The sequence below is a fragment of the Stenella coeruleoalba genome (assembly GCF_951394435.1).
Source record: "Stenella coeruleoalba genome assembly, chromosome: 19".
Lineage (NCBI taxonomy): Eukaryota > Metazoa > Chordata > Mammalia > Artiodactyla > Delphinidae > Stenella > Stenella coeruleoalba.
The window spans coordinates 37,075,126-37,096,341 of record NC_137165.1 but is presented as its reverse complement, the minus strand read 5'-3'; the positions used below and the strand labels follow the sequence as shown (position 1 = coordinate 37,096,341).

General features: G+C 60.0%; 1 protein-coding gene and 1 long non-coding RNA gene across 2 annotated transcripts; one reads left to right on the top strand and one right to left on the bottom strand.

Moving 5' to 3' along the window:
• The first annotated feature begins 501 nt into the window (after positions 1-501).
• LOC307178111 lies at positions 502-8,165 on the top strand. The gene is made up of 4 exons (XR_013825131.1): positions 502-571; positions 5,522-5,769; positions 7,805-7,845; positions 8,059-8,165. It is a non-coding gene; the product is annotated as an uncharacterized lncRNA (long non-coding RNA).
• PPP1R9B (protein phosphatase 1 regulatory subunit 9B) lies at positions 2,631-19,377 on the bottom strand. Its single transcript, XM_079905815.1, has 10 exons — positions 17,516-19,377; positions 13,526-13,658; positions 12,089-12,209; positions 10,123-10,227; positions 8,952-9,087; positions 8,211-8,363; positions 8,047-8,100; positions 5,301-5,530; positions 4,870-4,966; positions 2,631-4,679 (listed from the first exon to the last, which is right to left on the bottom strand). Exons 1-10 carry the CDS (start codon positions 18,887-18,889, stop codon positions 4,626-4,628), a joined length of 2,457 nt encoding a protein of 818 aa, XP_079761941.1. The 5' UTR covers positions 18,890-19,377; the 3' UTR covers positions 2,631-4,625.
• Between the last annotated feature and the right edge of the window lie 1,839 nt (positions 19,378-21,216).

The following is a 21,216-nucleotide window of genomic DNA, read 5'->3' as shown; positions in this document are numbered from 1 at the left end:
TACTTCTGCAGGCCAGGCCAGGGTAGAAGTGCTAGTGGGACTTGTGGGGGTGGGGAGGAAAGGAGAGGAAGATGAAGGATGGGGAGAGGGGCTTGCACTTCATCCTACCAGCCGTAGGGGAAAAAGTAACAGAGGAGTGAGGGGCTCTGATTGGCATTTTAGGAAGAACCCCTCGGCTCCTTTGGAGAAGGCTGCCTGAAGGCTGGGGCACCACTCATGAGGCTGTTGAGAGGTGATGGCAGTGGGCACGAAGATCAAAGATCGTGATGAGGAATATTAAGGATGTGGAATTGAAGAAACTGACAGGATTTGGGGACTGGCTGGCCACAGAAGGAGAAGGAGGGGTCTAGATGACTGCAGGCCTTGGCTGGAGGCCCCGTAGGTGGAGGGGGCGTGGGGGGATGAGGTCAGACTTGGACCTGGTGAGCTGGAGGTGGTGGCAGGCCAGCCAGGGGAGAGAATACAATAATCAACAGCTAGCTACGGTCCCGAGATGGTGCAGGGGATGCCAGACACTGTGCTAGGCACTTTTCTCAGATGATTTACGTCACCCTCACGATAAACCCATGAGGTAGGTGTTTCTGTTACCCCCTTTGTCTGTTCAAGAGCAAGTGGTGAGGTTGGGCAAGGGGGTCCAGAGCCCAGGGGAGCAGTGTGCAGTCTGTAGGGATAGAGTTCCCCGATGGCCAAAGTCTCTGCAGTCCCAGGTCTCTGAGGGGCTCTGGGAGGTGGCATGTTGAGCCCGGATGGTCTTAGGACCATGGGTAAGGACAGAATTCATAACTTTTAGGGGCTGAAGATCCAATGAGATGGTGGGAGTTGTGGCATCTCTGGGTGTCTTTAGAATCTGCTGGCAGCCATGGGTTGCTGGCTGGACTGTGGAGATCTGGGGAGGGAGTGGTGACTCTGGAGGTGTTATCGGGCTGTGTCTGGGAAACACAGTTTGTGGGCATTTGGTGAAATCTGGGTGGTAGGCTGGAGTGAGGGATTGATTATATAGCCCCCGTAGGGAGTGGGGAGATGATAGGTATGTAATGTCAATGTTGGGGGCACATTCTATGGGAGAGTGTCTATAGATCATAAGACTCAGGAGGACCCCCTAAATTTCTGGGAGCTGGGAAACTCCCCTCATCTGATTTCCCTCCCTTATGGCGAATGTTGGGGCTGTGGCAAACCTACGCAAGCTCCTAAGAACTGGGGAGGTGGCAGGGCAGGGCTGGGGTAACGCCTCACACAGGCTTGCCCATGGCTACTTGACATAGCTCACAGGTGAGTCACCTCTCAGGCCTGAGGAACTCGCAAAGCCACACACACCATCCCCAGCCACACACCACACTCAGTCTTTGACTTGGGCTACTTTCCAAAGGGATTCCACCTTTTGGAACATACGGGGTGCAAGCCCCTCACCTAATACACAGGACAGACGGGGGCAGGACCCCACCCTGGATGCTCTGCTCTGGTCAGATCAACAGAAACCCTCATCACAACCCCCACGTCTGCCTCGCCACCCAGGAAGATCCAGCCACTTCACTCCTTGGGACCTTTTTTTTATTTTAATGAATTTATTTATTTTTGGCCGCGTTGGGTCTTCGTTGCTGCGTGCGGGCTTTCTCTAGTTGTGGTGAGTGGGGGCTACTCTTCGTTGCAGTGCGTGGGTTTCTCATCACAGTGGCTTCTCTTGTTGCGGAGCACAGGCTCTAGGTGCGCAGGCGTCAGTAGTCGTAACACGCGGTCTCAGCAGTTGTGGCTCATGGGCTCTAGGGCACAGGCTCAGTAGTTGTGGCGCATGGGCTCAGTTGCTTCGCAACACGTGGGATCTTCCCGGACCAGGGAAGGTTCGAAGGCTCGAACCCGGGTCCCCTGCATTGGCAGTCGGATTCTCAACCACTGTGCCACCAGGGAAGTCCTCCTTGGGTCTTCTTGGCCAGGTTGCCTGAGCAGGGCCCGAGTCACCTGTAACTTGGAGATATGACCTGTGACCTTGTGGTTTGGTGGTTTCTGATCCTGGGATTCAGCCACCTGGATTTGTCTTCCCAGCAGTGTTCCAAGGAAGAGCCACTTGTAAGAGAAAATGCCTAGAGAGGCATGGCCACCATCTCCAGGTTCCCAGGTGATTCTTAGGTGGGTGGCAGAATTGGACTGGTTATATATGGCCCTGAGGTGTAGAACTAGGATTTTTGGAATGAAGCTATGGGAAGCCAGAATTTGGCTTGACGTGAAGGAGACTTGTGTGACAGAGCCATCCAGAAGGGAGTGGCCACCCCAGGAGCCGACTGCCACTGGGAGTTCTGGTAGAGGCCACTCGTCTCGGGTTTGTCAGGGACCCACCAAAGTGACTTTGAAGGGCCCTAATGTTGGGACTTCCATTCTTTAGGGCAAAGGGGACCGTGAGAATCCTCTTGGTGGCCGGGCCACTGAACACAAGTGTCTTGTACTTTTTTCTCACACATAGCACACAGCTCCCAGAGCAAGGAGAGGCCCCACTGCCCCCTGCTCTCATCTCTGTCTGGGATTTCACTGAAGTTTGTCCCTGGAACCCTGGCATCGGGACTCCCAGGCCTGTTGGTATTAGAACTGGTGAGTTAGCAACCAAACCTGCTGGCACAGAGCAGAGGTCTAGGACTACTTAAGGCCTCTCTGGCTACTGCCAGAGGGAATCTCTAGAACCCAGGCGACAAAATTGCTCTGACATATCATCTCCCACCCCCAGCTGCACTTCCGGAAAACTAGGGGCTGGGTATCCCCATCAGGTTACACTTCTCAGGGGAGGGACTCAGGGTTCACCTTACTGTAGCTAACCCATCCTTTGAATTCCATCAGAGACCTTGAAAAAGAGGAAAGCGATGAGCCTAAGGAAAGCTCTAGAAACCCCAGCCCTGCCCGGAAGGGATGGGGGGCGGTGGGGGGATGGTGGCAGATGGAGTTTGCGGGAACAAGGGTTCTCAGTATAAAGATCCTCAGGGTCAGAGGTAGCACTAGCGGGAGACCACTGGGCTCAGACTGGCATCTCTGCCCCCCACCCCCTCCTGCGAATCAAGAAACCAGGCAGCAAGGCTCTGGGGGCTGCTTTTATGGGGACGACCTGACAGAGGGCATGGTCCGTACAAAACCGGGAACAATACATACATATATATATTATATACAGAGACGCAGTCCTGTGGAAGGCGGGACAGAGGTGGCCCCGGCCGGAGAAACCAGAAGCACCCCCCCACGGCCCCGCCCACCCAGCCCCGCCCCCTCCATCTGCTGAGGCCGAGGAGGTGAAGTGCACGGGCCCAGGCACTGAGACAGCCAGCTCCTTCGGGGGTGGGCGCACGTCTGGGGGCAGGAAGTGGGTGCTGAGAAATACTGATCGATGGCATGGTGTATTTACAGGGGACGAGGAAAAGCCAAAATGGATGGAACAAGCGTCGTTTTTTAAAAAAAGAACAAAAACCCAGGCTGAGGCAGGGGCGTGAGGAAGAGGCAGAATGAGAGATGTCATCTGAAAGGGGAGGGGACCTGGGGTGAGGGTCTCACCTCCCTTGGTCCAAGCCCCAATTTGGGGTTAAAGTGGGGAAACGGAGTCGATTTCACTTAGAAAGCAGGCTGCCAGCAGGGCAGCCCTGGTCTCCAAAAAGATGAAAAGTAGTAAAATTTTGCCCTCCAGTCAAAACATTGGAAAACTGTGGGTGTGGGTGGGGCGAGGCCGAATCTCTGCCGTGCTAGTACAAGGCTTCCAGGTGTGGCCCTGCGTAGGGCAGGACAGGGCCTGGCTCTCCAGTGACAAATGTTCCCCTTGCCTAAAACCAGGCCCCCTAAGCTGACCTCCTGTCCTCCCGCTCATTCCCAGGGTGGGCCAGGAAACCTGGTCCCCAAAGAGGCCGCGGAACAGTTCCAGGAAGAGGTTATGGCTATTTGGCACCTGGGGGAGGGGAGGCACAAGGAGAGACTGAGGGCTGCTGCCCCGAGCAAAGGGGGAGCTGGACAGCAGGTGTCCCGGACTCTCCCCTTTTCACGCAGGATACGTGAGAGATCAGTGCAGGGCCAGGCCCAGCCTCCAGGCTCTGGGTGGACGCTACCCATCCTGGGAGGGCAGACGGGGATGGGAGGAGAGGTGGAGGCAACCCCTCCCAGCAGGAGGGTCAGGATGCAACAGAACAGCACGATGACGGGGGAGCGGGAAGGGACAGGAAGGGAGACTCAAGTCGAGAGGCCCAGGGGCCGCCTAGGAGCCCCGTGAGCAGGGAGCAGCCTCCAGGTGGTGAGATGCTGGGAGAGCCCCCGGCCCCTTTCCAGTCCAGAGACAAAGGCTGGAGGTTGTAACGTCTGGCAGTTTGGTCTGCAGGTCCTCGTGTCCATCCACCACCCAGGCCAGCCCTTGGCATCCCATGGCCTCTGTGCCTCAGCCCCAAAGGCTAGAAGGAGGCCATCCTTCCAGCCACCTGTCTGCCCGGGGCCACCTTAAGGGGGCCTGCAATATGGGCCCTCTGGTCCCTGAAGCTGGGGGAGGTGGGGTGGAGGGGTGGGGGAGTCGGGGCACCTGTCCCCAGGCTGGTAGGGGGCGGGGTGAAGTATTGAGGACAGGGGAGGGAGGAGGACAATGGGAGGGGATTAATTATTGTCCGGTCAAGGAATGATTCCTGTTAAGTAGAATTGGAATTCCTCAGTGTTTGCAGGTTTCCTTCCAGTTCCGAGATCTGAAAAACAAAGGGGAGAGGGAGTCAGGCCTGGGCGCTGGGCATGGTCCCGCCCTTCGGGCCCCCCTGAAGGAGACATGACCCTGAGCTCCCAGCCAGCAGCATGACTCCTCTCTCTCCCTGCAGGATCCACAGGGTGGGTGCCAGACGGGGGCTGACCTGCCTGCCCCTAGGGCACCCCTGGGCCTACCTTGTCCAGGAGCTTGTCCATCTCTTCCTTCCTCGCCAGCTCTGACTCCTCTAGAACCCGGCGCTGTGCCGTCTCCTTTTTCAGGAACTCAATCTCCCTGGGTACCAGGGGGAGACAGACAGTGGGTAAGGGGGTCTGGTCTAGCTTCCATCCAGAGCGTCTCAGGGTCCTCGGCCCCGTCCTCGGCTCCACCTGGGCCGCTTTTGCCGGCTCCTTGTCCTCAGGTCGGGAGGTCCCAGCTCTTCCCAAAGCCTCTGGGGCCTGGCTTGTTGCCTCTGGCGCCCAGTCATTACAAACCCGGGCATCCCCACCACAGGGCCCTCCAACTTCTGTGCTCCTTGCCTCCCTACTTGGCTGGGGTGGGGAGGGAATGCCACCATAGGCCTCTCAGTCCCCCCTAGGCCCAGGAAGCCCAGCCCCCAGCCACGTACTTCTGCTGGTAGTCCTTGATGAGGCGCTTGGCCTTGCTGTACTTGCGCTCCAGCGCCTGATACTGGGCCTGGGTCTCCCGCAGGTGCTCGTCCACAGCCTGGCACAAGCTCTGGGCCTCGCCCCAGTAGCCCTCCAGTTTTTCCATGCGCTCCTTGTTCTCCTCCACACTCTGCTCCAGCTGGGCCTTCTCCAGCCGCCACCTCCCCTTCTCCTGCTCCAGGCTCTGCAGCTGAGAGGAAGAAACACCCCTGGGTTGGCGGGGGCCAGAGTCGCTGGATGATTCCCGCAGATACGGAGCCCACTGCCCCCCAGCTACTGACTCTCCTTGGCTGGGCCTGAGAACCGAATGCTGGAGAGGGACGAGGTGGGACCACAACCTCAGCCTTCCCAGCCAGGGGCCCTGACACGTGCCACACTCCTAGAAGGCCGGAGGCCCGGGATCGTCGCTGATTAGCTCGGGGCCTTGGGGTAAGGCCACTTCTGTCTTAAGCCTTAGTCCTCCCATCTGTAAAGCAGGAGTGATTCCTTCCTTGCCAAGCTCACAGAGGCTGCAGTGAGATGGTGGAGGTAAAGGAGCAGGGCAGGTGAGGGTCACCATTGCCCTCTATCCCCTCTCTGCAGCCCTGGCTTCTGTGGCTTCCTCAACAGTCCTGGCTCCTCTCCCAGCTCCCTGGCCACCCCAGTGCAGACCTCCCAGCGCCCACAGCCCAGTCCTGGGGACTCTGTTCTCTCTCTACTCACCTCCTTCACCACCTCTGTGTACTGAGCCCCGCACCTCCAGCCCAAATTTACTCCCAGCTCCTCAGAGGCACCCTGCCCCCACCCACACAAACCTATTCCTCCTTTTCTGACTAGCCCACCTCCATCCAAAGGTGCCGTCATCTCACTGCCACCCCAGGGCTCAGCTTCAAGCCCCACTGCCTGCCCCTCAAACCTCGTTGGCTGCAAACACCCCTTGCCCTCTGTGTCCCAGCCACACAGGCCTTCGTGCACATCCTCAGACCTGCCACATTCCCTCTTGCTGCAGGGCCTTTGCCTCCCCGTTCCCTGAGCCTGGAATGCCCACACCTACCCTCCCACCGCCTCGTCATTTCCCACTAGCTCACCCTTAGGCCCTCTCCTTAGTGCATCACTTCCCTAGAAGTCTCCCGTGATTCCCCTCTGACAGCACAGCCCACACACAGCCCGGCTGCACCAGGCTCTGCTGGCTCTAGCTCAGCGGCCCTGTCCTCTCCTCTAGAGCCCGGGTCAGCTTCTGTGATACCAGTGTCGGTGCAGAGACTCTAAGCCGCACAAGGGCAAGGATCAAACCTGCTTTCGCCCATCACAGGTCCTAGATGGCGCTGAGCACTTAGAAGGCGCCCAGCAGCTCCTCCCCTTCATGCTCCGCATCTACCCAGGAACAAGGCCTGTCACCTCACCCTAGAAAATGCAACTCAAACCCGCCCTTCCTATCCATTCCCTCTGCCTGTGCCCTGGGCAGCCCTGCCCATCCCTGCCGGGACATCACCCGGGTTTCTAACTGGTTCGCCAGCCTCCAAGTCCTGCTCACCCCCACGCCTCCCATTTTGTCGGCAGTGACCTTCCCCCTCGTGGCCCCATACGGCCAAAGAATCAAGGCTGGAGCCCTTAGCAGGGCGTCAGGACACTGCAAGCGTAGCCCACCCTGGCAGTCCAGCTGTCTCCCACTTCTCCCCCACAGGAACGGCTGCCACAGCCTGTGGGCCTCCTTCCAAAGCCAGCCTCCAAGCTCACGCTGGTCTCCCTGCCAGGAATGCCCTTCCCCTGCCTCAGTCATCTAAACCCTGCCCTCCCCCTGGGGCTGTTTCACGCTCTCCTCTCTCCAGGTGTGCTGGTCTAAGCCCACGTGTGGGCGTGCACATGTGTGTACCATGTCTGCACAGTCCCTATGTGCCCCTGCCTCTCCCTGCCACACTGGAAGCCCCAGGGGAACTGGGACTCCTAATGTCCAGGCCCAGCAGGGACCCAGTACAGACCGTGTATCAGAAGTCTGTGTATCTATGCCTGTGAGGGTGTGGGCACCCAGTGTGCTCGTGTGGGTGTCTGTACATAGCACATGTGTGTGTTTGTAGATGTCACGTGTGTGCACCAACTGGTAGCATCAGCATCTCTGTGAGAATGCGCACGTCCTGTGACACTCCTCTTGTGTCTCACAGCGGACGGACACAGCAGACGGACACAGAGGTATTGCCATGTGAAGCATGGGTCCGTTGTCCCCGTGTTATGTCTGAGCAGAGTGGGTGTCTCTAGGTGTCTGGGTGAGTGAGTCTGTGGGTACCACGTGCCTGGACCCCTGGATGGTTTACGTTTACCGCTGGGCTTGTGTGTAGAGGACACGTGTGGGACTGCGTGAACGTGAAGACATCCACGTTCAGCTGTTAGAATGCTGACGGCTAACAGCACAACTTTTTATTGAGCACCTACTATGTGTCAGACACTGTACTAAGGACTTTACGCGTATTATTCTATTTTATCCTCACAGTGATCCTACGGTGTTGGCACTGTTATCAACCCATTTTACAGGTGAGGAGAATGAGACCCAGAGCAGCAAGTGAGTGGTGGAGAGATGGGTCCAGAGCTTGTGCTCTTAACACTACCCTCCCTCACCTCAGAGCGGCTGGTTCTGCACGCACCTGTGGGTGGAGGGCAAGGGCCAGCATGTGCAGTGTAAGGGTGGAGGGGTCGTTCCCCCAGCGCCCCACCCCCACTCCCCGCCGCCCTTACCTTTCTTTTCAGCTGCTGGATCTCCGCCTCGGTCACGGCATGCTTGATCTGGAGCTGTGGGGGCAGGGGCACAGGCACTCAGCTCGGGCTGGGGCAGGCAGTACTGCGGGGCTGGATACCAGCCTGCCCTTGCCTTCCACCAGCCCAGGGACCCCTCTGCCCACCTCCTTGAACTTGTGCACCAGCTTCTCAGGCTCCATGTCCACAGGGGACAAGGCATCCTCGTTCTCTGCCAGCTCGAACACCTCGATGGCCATCTCGCCACCTGGAAACGTGGGGCTCAGCTCCTCATCCTCGTCAGTGGCGTATTCTCCTGTCTGCGAAGGGAGACAGGCGGCTGTGCACCCTGCCCACCGCAACCTCCCTCAGCCCTGAGGACTGGGGCCTAGGCCAGCAGCAGTCTGCCCATGTCAGACTGGGGGCCACCCAGGGGTGTGGTTCACGCTGCCCTCATCAGACTGGGGGTCACCCAGGGGCATGGTTTGTGTCTACCCCCAACAGCCTGGAGAGTCCCCAGAAGACAGGGGTAATTCCCCTGTGAGACTGAGGGCCCTGAAGAAACAGCCTCTGCTTTCCCCCTCACACAGCAGGTCCCCTGAGGTCTGGAACTGTCTCCTTCCTTAGACTAGGTCCCCTCAGAGTGGGGGCTCTTAGAGGGAACTACGTTTTTCTTGTAGGACCAGGAAGGCTTTCTGAAGACAGAGGGTGTGACTCTTCCATCAGACTAGAGGTTCTTTAGGGGAAAGGTCTGCATCGCCTCCCTCAGACTGGGGGCTCCCCCAGGATAGGAGCGTTGCTCTGGGGTTCTTCACAAGGCCTGGAAAGTGGCAGAGGCAGAGGATGGCTATAATACTCCATCAAGCCACCAGGGGGCGATGACGCTGCCAGCCAGGCGGAGTCCCTACCTCCTCGTCATCCTCCCCGTACTGGGCGTATCTCTGCTCCATCATCTCCCGCTGCCATCGCTCCTGTTCCAGGGTCTGCTGAATTAGCTGGGCCACCTCACTCTGCTCACCCGGCCGCTCCCGGCCAATCATAAATCTGCAGAGGCACCAGCATCGTTCCCTTTGTCTCTGTCCTTGGCCGGAAAATGCCACCATCCTCCCCGCTGGTATTCCCCTCTCCACATCCAGGTCCTCCCAGGGAGGTGAAATGAAAGAACTGAGTCCAGAGACTGCAGAGTGTTAATAATGAATGGGGTAGCAGGGGGCCCTTATTGGGTTTCCTTCCCAGGAGAAGCAGAGGCCCACTAGCCCTTCTGGCCAGTTTGTGGGGTGGGGAGACGTCAGTCAAACTTCAGGCTAGGCCGCAGGGGACAGGAGTTCGGGAGGTGCCAGCGTAGGAGCTCTTCCCCCACCACATGGGAGAAAACGAGGCAGGGGATTGGCGAAGCCGACCCTGGGGCTGTAGACGGGTGTCTTGTGTGCACTCCAAGGCCCTGAGCTTCAGGAAGGGGCGGGATGATGGCAACTAGAGATTAGGATGGAGAGGAAATAGTGGAACTTCCAGGCACCAGCCCCTCCTCTCCGTGGCCACCCACATCCTGTTTCTCTACCACCCTTTTCTGGGGGCAGTGCCCCTCTTGGAGGGGGCAGGGAGTGGTCCTTGAATGTTATGCCAGAGAGGAAAGTAGGGAGCTTCTAACCCAACCCCTTTAATTGACAGACCCCGGGAGGAGTCTTCACAGGAATCACCAGGCTAGAGAGGAGGGAGGGATCAACTGCGATTTGGATAGCATCCTCCCTGCATGTCTCGGATCTTCAATGAATGAGTCAGGACAGGCAGGGAGAAAGGAGAATAAGCCCAAGAGGCCAGTGTGGAGGCATGGTGGACAACGGGCCTTGAAGCCTGAGTGCTGGTGGCTAGCAGCAGTCAGGGGCTAGAGATGCGAAGGCAGACAGGGCAGGGGATAGGAACACAGCAGTTCCTTCTGGCAGGGAGATGGTGAAAGCTCCTCTGTAAGTTGGGCCACCCAGAGTCTTCACTAGGCGTGGGCAGCTGGGCAAAGTGGCCAGATGAGGGCTGAGCCTCCTGTCTGCTCCCACTGCCCACCGCCCCCACCCTCCCGGGCCTCACCGCACACGGCCCTTGGTGTTCCGGAGCACGGAGGCTGCAAAGCTCTGGGTCACTCCCACCAGACTTGTTCCATCCACTTCCACCAGGAGATCATTCACCTGGATCCTAAGGGAGGTGACACTGGTTAGGGGGGGTCACGAGGCGAACTGTGGAGCTGGGGTAGACATGGCCCCCCTCCCATCAGTAACTCAAGGCTCAGTCCCCACAGGGACCTGGTACTTTGTCTGCCTGCATAAGATGCATGAGGCCGGAGGACCAGGTATCAGCCAGGCCCATGGGCAGTGAGACCAGGCATCCAGGACCAGGAATGGTGGCAAGCACACTTGCCATGACAATCACAAGCTATTTCCCCTCCTCCACCACACTCGGCGGACCAGTGTGACATCCACAGAGCTCATCACGGCCATGCACACCAGCAAGGGCCTGCCGCGCACACGTAACACACAGCCTTCTTATACATCCATTTCCGTGCAGACCTGAGTCCGCAGATTTCCTCCAAATGCCTGAGACCTGTGTTCTCACACAGTCCCACAGGGTCACCCCCTGCCCCCATACAGGTGCACAGCCCCCAACACGCCCCAGCTGTGGTGCTGGAAGCCCTTGTTCTCCACACAAGGAGATGGGGGTGGTCCAGACAGGCCGCCGAGGGGGACGAAAGCGTGGGAGGGACCCTCGGCCACCTCCTTCCTCCACTCCCACCTCCCCCCAGAATGCCAGGCCTCCCCGCAGGGCTCCCACACAGAAATGGAGGAGACAGCCTACTGTAAACAGCTCACACCAACATGCCTCGTGTGGGGACACTCTCACATGCACACACACTCCCCACGCGGCCAACGAGAGACCATGGGAAAGGCTCTGGAAAGTTCAAATGAGGGGGTAAGTGAAAGAGCAGGGATGGCCTTCCTTCCTCTTCTCTGACCCCCCAACCCCAGCCCGCCATGCCACCTGGGCTGCAGCAGACAGAAGCTCCCTGAGTGAGGCAACCCCACCTCCAGCATCATGACCCCGGTCCTCGCAAGGACACCCACTCACCTCTGTCACGTGGAGGGGTCTGTGCTTAGAGGTACCACAAGGTACCCCTGATATCAGCCTTTAACTTACAATAACCCGGGGTGCCCTACAGCTGTTCCCACTCCCCCTCTGCAATCCACACACAGTAGGGAGGCTCCAGAGGGGTCACTGGGCTGCCCGTAACTCCAGGGGGTCTTCCTGAGCCCTCTGACCCACAGAACTCACACCCTCCAGCCTCAGAGGCCAAACATAGGCACACAGGCAAGAAGCAGCCTCCTCCCTGGCATGCCCCCACTGGCTCTTCCAGCCTCACCGCACACCTGATCCCTTGTGGTCTCTAGCTCCAGTTATACCTGCCTGCTTTCGGTGCCCTGCCTGCAATGCCTTGCATGCCCCACTCCCTCAGCCTAGCTAACTCTTGCTCATGCTTCGGGTCTCAACTCCAACATCACTTCCTCCAGGAAGACTTCCCTGATACCCAGAGAGGTCAAGCCCTCCTGTTTTAGGGTTTAGTGGCACCCTGTATTTTTCTCTGTTTCACCATTTTCTGTGTATCCACTATTCAACCGTCTGCCTCACTACACTACATGCTTCCTGAGGGCAAGGCCTCAACACTGACTCCCCAGCGCCTGGCACCAGCCCTACAACAGGGTCAGAGGCTCAGTGTTTGCTAAACTAAAAAAAAGCTCACAGGTACTCTGCTAGGACAGAGCCTCCACACCCGTGCTCTCCTCCCCATGGCCCAACACACACTCAAAACCAGGACACACAACACCTACATATAGCCTCCTAGCATGCACATGCCATGAGGGCGAGCACTCCGCCTGTTCTGTTCACTGTACCCCCAGGGCCTGGACCAGCACCTGGCACAGTAGTGCTCCACGAACATCTGAGCCCCACACAGGTAGTGGCCCGCCCCATACATGATGGCTGATCAGGGAAGGGGAGGCGGTACCTGCCGTCCCGATGGGCCGCACCGCCTTCAGTCACAGTCTTAACGAAGATGCCCAGCTTCTCCAGGCCCATGTCTGCCCCGGCCCCCATGCCAATGATGCTGATGCCCAGGCCCTCGGAATCTGCGAAGCAGAGGGTGATGAGAAGCAGGTAGGGGGGTGGGGTGAGGAGCTCCAGCCTGGGGCTTGCAGGGGACAGAGTGAGAGACTCCCCATCCCCTACCCTCGTGCTGAGGTATGGCCTCACCTCAAGAAGCAGTCTCCACGTGGGGGTGTCCCACACCTGGGGAAGGGACATGGTTCTGGCCACCTCTTCTCTGCCAACTAGGATGCTCTTGGGTCACTGCCTGCCCTCTGCCCCATCCAAAGAACAGACGGGCAGCAGAGGTGCTGAGGGGTACTGTCTGGATGCAGATGCAGGTGTGTGGTGGCCACAGGACCACTGAGGGAGCCACGATGGGGATGATCTCCCCCCTCCCTAAGCAGTCTCATCGCTGCTCACAGCCTTTACAATTCAAGACCTCCCGCTTTTGTCTCCCCCTAGACCCACTCCTCTCTCCACAGCTGCTGCCCCCGCCTGTCTAACGGGCTTCTGACATCCAAACTCATGATCTTCCCCCACAAACAGGCTTTTCCTGTCTGCCACTCCTTCATGGGGCCTGGGAGCCACCTGGATTCCTCCCGCCCCCTCGTACCCTCTGTGGAAGCCAAGTAACCACCGACTCTTGCCGATCCCACCTTCTAAGAAGCTCTCAAGTTGTTCATCCACCTCCTGCATGGCCATCGTCTTGTCCACACCGCAGTGGCCCCTCTCCATCCACTTATAACCCTTCACCCCACAGCACAGCCTGGTGTGGTCTCTCTAGAATACCTTTCCCAGGCCTTGCAAGACTTCCGGTCCATCTTAGAAAAAAGTGGTCTACAAGGCCTTGTTTGCACACCCTTCTTCCCCCACCCTCTGAATTCACCAGGTCTCTCCTCTCTCCCACACACTCCCCTGATCTCCTCTTCAGGGCTCAACTCAAGCATCACTTCCTTGGGGATCCCCCCGAGTCTGGTCAGGTTTCCTGTTAAATGCTGTTATAGCGGCCCCTCCCTTCTTTTCCCGGCCCCCTCACTGTACACAAGGACGTAGTTAGATGTGACCATTCCACCCAGGCCTGCCCCCCACCTCCACCGTCGCTCTCCCATCAAGGCTTGGCCCACACAGCCCAGGACCCAGCCCCCAGTGCTCCCGGGGGGCCTGATGACTTCAGGAGCACATAGTGCAGCATGACAGGGGTGGTGGCGGTAGGAGCTTGGGCTGGGCTGAGTCTGTGGGGCCGTGGGGCGCTGACAGAGGCCCAGTTAGAGGTAGAAGCAGAACGTCTCTGTGGAAGCGCCTGAGGGTCCAGGGTGGAAGCTGGCACGGGGGAGGAGGCGCAGGAGGCCCGGCTCACCCTTCTCCAGCTCCACAGGGAACAGCTCCAACCTCTCCACCCGCTTCTCCAGCTCGTACTCAGCAGAGGCTGCCATGGGATCCACGTCCTCGTTGCGGCGATCATAGTCCTCGTTGGAGTAGGTGCTGAACACCTGGGGAGGAAGCCGCCTGTCAGAGGAGCCCGCAGGAGGGCGAGCGCTAAACCGCTGAGAGGGGACCCAACGGGCAGGCTGCGCCCCCCGCCGCGCTCCCCTCCTGCCACAGGCCTCCCCCAGCCCGCAATGACCCCAGCTCAGAGTGGGGGCCCTTCTGGTTCCGGAACTGTGGGGCGAGAGAGAAAGGGAGCCAGCCTTGCCGCATCCACACCATTACTCCCCTGCAGCTCCGACCACATGAGCATGGCCAACTGGAGTAGGAAAGGAAGGTCAATGCCGGAGAAACGGTCACACTCAGGAACCCAGGTCCCCAGGTCAGAGAGAGATGGACAGACAGCCCCTGTCCCAGACAGAGGCGAGGGTGGGCACGGACACAGACGGCAGGAGAGAGGAAGGAACAGGATGAGTGGAAGAGGGGCAGAGGAGAAAGAGTGAAGGAGATGCTGGAGGATGCCACATTTGGGGGGTGGCGGACGGGAGTGGAGACGCAGGGAGGGGGAAGGGAGGAGAGAGAGCGGTAGAAAGAGGCAGAGGGGCACCCAGGACCCAGCTGACCTGAACCTGAAGTGGAGGCCAGGGTGGAGGAGGGAGGCAGGAAGGACCACCTCTACCCCCATGGAGAGAGGGCAGGCCAGAGGAGCCCCTGTGGCCTTGCCTGCACAGCCAGGCCTCAGTCTCCCTCTAGAACCTCAGCTCTCTGAGGTACGCCCCTATCCCCAGGGCACTAGGAGGCCTGGGCAGAGGTCCTGGGCCCAGTGCCCTGCAGAAAGCAAGGAGAGCGGGAAGGTGGCAGCCTCTGACACTGTCCACAGCGAACCCGGCCTTACTGTCCCCCGTACCCCTCTGCTGTCTCTCAGCAGAAAGGGAAATTCCCCAGCCTGACCCTCCTCCAAAGAGCAGAGAAGTTAGGACAAGGGCTCTGCAGGAGTGCCTAATTCTGGGCCCAGGCAGGGTGCCCCTGGCGGGAGGTTAATGAGCACCATTTGGGGTACCATGACGTGTTCCTGCTTCACTGCCTGCAGCGACAGGCTGGTACCACTTGGAGCCAAGCGGGGGCGACGAAGGGTGGCAGCAGCTCTATCAGATGGCTGGGCCTGAGGCCTGAGCAGCTGAAGTGGGGCACCGTCTCCCCCAAGGCCCCTGCCAGGGCCCCACTCCTCCAGGAGCAGGCTCCACGGGCACCCAGGCCGGCAGCGGCACTCTCGTGTCCCAGCCTTGGTTTGGTGTCACCCCCGCGAAGCCCCACCACTCCCACAAGGGGGCTCCTAGCTGGAGGAGTCCATGTGGTCACTTAACTCACTGCCCTCAACTTCACAGCATCAGAGAAAGTTGAACACAAACGCTTAAAAGCTCCTTGTGGATTGTGCAGTAGTCGGGCTGCCCCCCTGACATCTGGCCAGCAGCCCCAAGCTCCTGGGAGGGACGGGCTACCCCATCCACACATAGTGCAAAATGCCAGGTCCGCTGCCCAAGGTCACGGGGGTTAGCCTGTGACAGGGCGGGATGAGACTGGAGGGTGGGTCACTGAGACTCTGTCCCCTTTGCACATATGCCCCAGGCCCTGGGACAGGGGCTGGTGTGTGCCTAGACCTGGCAAACTGGCTTTGGCCCCCTTTTGTACCTGAGTCCCTTTGACCCTCACCCTCTACTCCAGCAGAGATGGTCCCTTCATCCCTCAGTCTATGTGGTGGCCTGGGTCAACAAAACCCCCCCATTGTGTGCACACGCAATCTCTCACTCACACACACACACACACACACACACACACACACACACACACACACACACACACACACACAGAGTGACCTCCATAACACCCTCACAGCCTGTCCTGGGCTTCGCCCTCCCCTCTTTTCTCAGCCTATCAAATCCTGCCCCCTGCAGGAAACCCAGGCCTCAGGCTCAGAGGTCCCAGACCACCCCTCACCACTGCCCACCACCATGTGCCCAGCCTACCTCAGGGCCCTGGACCCAGTCCCCCCTCTCCAGGTGACAATCTGGAATTGAGCTCTCTGTCCTCAGCAGAAGCCTCCGTAAAGGCAACAATTGGGTCATCCAAGGGGCACAAGACCTGGACTTAGTATCAATGCAGGGGGCGCAGCAAAGAGAGGGAAAAACTGGGGGGTGGGGGGAGGAAATTCCCAGTAAGGTCAAACGTCAGACACGCACAGGCGGCACCCCACACCACAGGCTCCCACACACAGGCGAGCAACAGTCACCAGGGAGTCAGAGAGCACTGTTCCAAATCATGTGCTATTTTCTACCCAAAAATCAGGGTAAGGTGTCAAATATAGACAGTCAGAGGCCCAGGGCTGAAAGACCAAACTCCAACTGAGGGGATCAGACAGCTCAGAGAACTGCCGGTGGTGGTGGTGGGGGAGGTCCTGACCGCCTCAGTGGTCCCCACCTCTATCCTCAGTGTCCCCAGAAACACCCATAATCTTCAATTCTCTCCCTCCAGGATGCCAGCACCTTCAGAAGAGGAGAGGGGAGGGGAAAGGGCCTGTGAGGTCACAGCTGGGGGAAGGGGCTGGCCCAGGCGGGGAGTAGCACTTTTCAGGCTCCCTGGGGTGGAGGTGGGAGAGGAACAGAGTTAAGATGCTGGGGCAGGTGAGAGGAAACTTGGGCAGCTTCAGTGTCCAGGAGTAGTTATGGAAACTTCAGGCAAACAGATGAGGGTTTGACTGGTGAGGGGTAAAGGCTGGACTTTCCTTGGCCTGGACACCCCCATGAAGCCGACTTGTAATTGGGCACAGCTGAGCCTGGCGTGGTGAGAAAGAGCCTTTAGGCTGAACGTGCCAGCCGAGAATGGAGGGTGGTAGGAAAGGCTGTGGTAGCAGGAGGGCTGTGGTTCTTAATTCTCCCAGGGATCTCACCATCAACGTTCTCCTGAGGATCTCAGGGCACTGGCACAACCCACAAACCAATCACCAATAGCGTGTGTGTGTGTGTGTGTGTGTGTGTGTGTGTGTGTGTGTACGCAGCTGAGTCCCCAAAAAAGAGGGCACCCAGAGAATGAGGCAAGAGCGCCTGGGTCCTGCCAAGGCCAAGAGCAAAAGCACCTGGGGGTTTCCCAGCCTCACTCCCTCCCTTCTCCACACCCCTCAGAAGGCCTAGCCTCCTCAAAACCCACAGAAAGCGCCTGCTCCCCGTGGAAACCTGTACCCCCACCTCGGGAGCTGGCCCAGCACACACCCCGGGGAACAGGGCCCGAGTCACATGGCCCCAGCTCAGCTCAACCTCACAGACCTGCTTCCCTCTTTCAGTTCTGTAAAGTTGGGGTGAGGGCTACAGACATTGTGGAGGAAGGGCTGCAGGCCACTGCACGTTCCTGCTCCTCCATCCCCCCATGCAGCTCTGGTGCAGGGGGAAAGCAGGGGTGTTTCTAAGCTCCCCAGGCTCCTCCAGCCCAGAGTGGAGTAAGGACCAAAGTGGGGAGGCTCTCCTGAGGACACAGATACACACGCACACACACATACACAGACACACCTTCCCACCACCCAAGCCCACGCCTCTGGCAGCCTCTGGAGGACGAAGGTCTGGGAAAGGAAGGGAAAGCAGGTGTCCCAGGACCCGCGCAGGGCAGGGCAGGTGAGCCCCAGAGCTGGGCGGGGCAGCGGGCTCAGGAACCTGAGGGCAGGTCAGAGCAGGCCACCCCGGCTCAGGCCTAAAAATCTTCCCCCTCTGACAAACAGCTGGAAGTCCCCCACGCCCCCCTTAGGGTGGTAACTTCTGGGAAGGGGGCTGGGTGACAGGGCTTGACTCAGCCTGCCAAACCCGGCTGGCTGGCGAGGCGGGGGCGACTGCGTGCACGTGGCAGGGGCGGCGCGGGGGCGGGGAGGGGGTTCACTTACTTGGATGGGCGCCGTGCTGAAATGGATCTTCCGGCTCGGGGCCGGGTCCTCTTCTTCCGAAAGCCCCGGGATCTCCACACACCCCGACTCGGGCTCGTAGGGGGGCTCACCCTCCTCCTCATCTTCGTCGTCGTCCTCCTCCAGGGCACTGCCCCCAGAGTCCTCCCCCAGCCCACTGTAGGCGCTCACGTCCACCAAGTCCGCCTCCGAGAAATCCTCCTTCTTGGACTCGTCCACCTCCTCGGGGGCCACGTCCGGGGCCCGGCCATTGCCCACCCCTCTCTCAGGCGCCGCCACGGTCGCCGCCTCCTCCTCGGGGGCCGCCTGGGCCTTCTGCTCCTCGGGCGCGGGGCTGGCGGTGGTTGCCAAGGCGCTGCCATTCTCCAGGGCCGCATGGACCGTCACCTCCGCCTGGATCACCTCCGCGGGCGCCGCCTCGGCCTCCGACTCCCCGCTCTCCTCCACCTCCACCGGCTTTATCTTGCGCACCTCCCGAGGCTTGGGGGGCGGCCGCGCGGGGGCCACTCGGTGCTGCGGGGGCTGCTGCCCTCCGGGGCCGCGCTCCTTCTCGGCTGGGGCATCCCCCGACGGGGCGGGCGGCGGCGGGGGCGGCTGAAACACCCGGGACCGCCTGCTGACCAGCTTCGAGTTGACCTGGGGCGCCCCGGCGGCCGCGGCCCTGGGCAGCCCCGGCGCGCGGTGGAGGCCGGTCCTCGAGTCGGCCTTCTCAAAGACGGCGCTGAGCTGACTGACCGTCGGCGACACGGCGTCGGCGTCCAGCTTGTCCAGCGCCTCGGTGCTGCCGTTGAAGCGCACCACGACGTCCAGCTTCCGGTCCTGCAGGCCGGCGCGCTCCTGCCTCAGCAGCCGCCGCGCCGCGGCCTCCTTGTCGCCGCCCGCGGCCGCCGGGACGCTCCGTTCGAACAGCTTCCGCGTCTCCTGCAGCCGGGACGGCGGGTGCGGCGGCGGCGCAGGCTGAGCGGAGGGCGCGGGCTTGGAGTCGAAGCGGCTCACGCGCTCCGACACGCTGGTGCCCAGCTTCAGCAGGGCACTATGGTCCACGTTCTCGTTTAGGCTGCTGGCCCGCGGCAGCGACAGGCGCACGCCGCGCTCGGGCGCCCGCAAGGCCTCAGTGGGGCCCGCGCCGCCGCCCGCCTCGCCCGGCGCGCCCGCCGTCGTGCCCATCTGCAGGAACATACTTTTGATGCGGTGGACGTTGGAGCCATATTTCTTGTGGTGGGCCGCCTTGGGTGCCTCGTCTGGCCCGGGCGCGTCGGGCGGCTTCAGAGCCTGGATGCCCGCCTCGTAGGCGCTGCGGTGCGGGGAAGCGCTCCGGAGGGGACCCCCGGGCCCCCGCGGCTCCGTCTTCATCATAGTGGGGGGAGCCGGGTTCTCATCCCCACGCTTCCCGCTCCCCCCTTCCAACAGGCGGCTGGCCAAGTCGGGACCACCGCCCCCTCCCCCAGAGAAAAGGAACCCCGAAAGGCCTTTTTTAGCCTCCCCCCAAAACCAAGCTGCTCAAAACAGTTAACCTCGCTTTAAAAAAAAAAAAGGGAAAAAATATCTCCGAGAGCCCTGTGTGGGTCGCCTCCCCCAGTCAAGCTGCCAAAGACAGCCAGCCCCTCTACCAAAGACCGAGCGGCCTGGAACGGTCGCCCCCACCCAAATTAGAAAAGCGGCGGCCGGGGCCGGTGGGACTGCGAGCCCTGCCCGCGAAGCAGCAGCGGAGGCGCCGGCTCACATCGTCCGAGGCGGTGTCAGCGGGGCTGGTAGCCCCGGCACCCCCAACCCCGGCCGGGGGCCTTGGCTCTTGGGGGGCCCGGCACCAGGGCGCCCATGGCTGCTCGGCCGGCCCGGGCCGCTCCGCCGCTGCACTACCCTCCCTCCCTCCCTCCCCCCCGCGCCCCGAGCCTCGGTCTTTCTCTGGCTCTGCCCGAGCGGCGGCTGCCGGAGACCAAGCGGCTGCCCTTCTCGCAGCCGCCGCTGGGGACTGGCACCTCTGGGTCCTAAAGGGATCGGATTTCCGGGGCCGGAGCCTGTGAGCCCTCCCCTTCCCCTCCACGCGATTGTATTCCCCTCCCCTGCCCGTTCCTCGCCACAGCCTTCCACTGACCCCAGACGCTGGCTTGTACACTTCAACCCTTCCATCCCAACCTCTGACTGTGGCTTTTCACAACCCACATAACCGCACTCCCACTAAATATTGGGGGTTGGCAAGCCAACCACTGTGGTCTCAAGTGTGGCCCTCCTCTACCCGAGGTGTGGAGGGAGAATAGTGGGGAGGGGCAAAGGATCATTTCCTTCAATGTCCTTGGAGCTTCCTAGTATAGTTCACTTTGAAAATTTTAAAAATTCAGATTGCCCTGGAATCTGCATTTTAACAATTTCCCATAGGGAACATTTTGCACCCTTTAACGCGCGAAACCTTGGCCCAGTGTTGCTGGCCTTATGGTGGAGGAGGAAGGGGAAGAGAGAAAGGAGATGGTCCTCATCACCCAGGTGGCAGTCCGAAGCTGGCTTTTGCCCTCTGCCATTCTGAAGAGGGTGTCCTGTCACCTGCCTGCACTGCACCCAGGCTGGGAAAGAAGGGGTGGTATGCCTGTCTTCACGGCCTCACTAGAGCACTCCTGCCTCTCAAACAGGAAGAAGGAGTTTTGGAGGAGGAATTCTGGAGGCCTCGGGCCAGAGTTTCACCAGTGAGAGCTCTAGCTTGGATCTCTACTCTAAAGGATTCTGGCCACTGTGTGCAAGTGTGTGTGGGGAGGGAGGGGGAAGGGGGGCAGTGACCTATACGTTCCCTGTCCTGGCAGCTGTTTTGATGCTCCCCCCAACCCCCACATACACAACAAGGGGCCTGGGGTTGCCCTCTACCCTTCCCCAGATGCCAGGGCCTGGGAGTGAAGGTCCACCCCCTAGACCATGACAGATCCAGATGCACGGCTTCACTCCACAGATCCCAGAAAATGATGAACATTGTGGACCCTAGGACCCAGAGAACAACTCAGGCACAAAGCCTCCCCCCACTCCCAGCTGCTTCCTGCATCTCGGGCCTTCCTGCAGCCTCTGCCTCCTCCCCCGCCCTCTTCCCTTCCATCCTCTTCCTCTTCTCCCCAATCTCCCACTACCCACTGCCCTTGCCTGGAAGGGCTGTCGAAAGGAATCCTCTCACCTCTCCACTGTTGGGATATGTGTGGGTTTTGTGGGATATAAACTGGTTAGCACGTGCAAAAGAGCGTGGGGGATGGGGTGTGGGAAGCCGCCTGGGAACCCTGAATATTGGGACAGGGAGGGGCGAGGAACCACAGGACTGGATCTTGAGGCTGGCAATCCTGAGGGTAACGGAGAGGAACGATCTGGGTTCCGAGCAGGAGGTTTGGGACTTGGGTTTCCAAGCTCAAGTCTGGGATTTGAACCTCCCCACCCACAGCGCCCCCGCCCCCGGCCCCGCCCCCGCTCAACCTCACTATAGAAGTTGGGTGAGACAGAAGTCTCACCTAGTTGGGGGTTTGGGCGGTGTCCTCAGAAGCTCTTGTGTGGATTGGGGGAGGGTACAGGCCCCTGGGTGTTCCGCCCAGAATCTCCCACACCCTTTGGTGAGTCATTCTAACTGGTCCCAGCCCAAGGGGTCAGTGCCCATGCTTCTGGCCAGGTGGGGAATCCAGCTTCTAAAGGACGGGAGGAGGAGGTGGGAACCAAGTCAG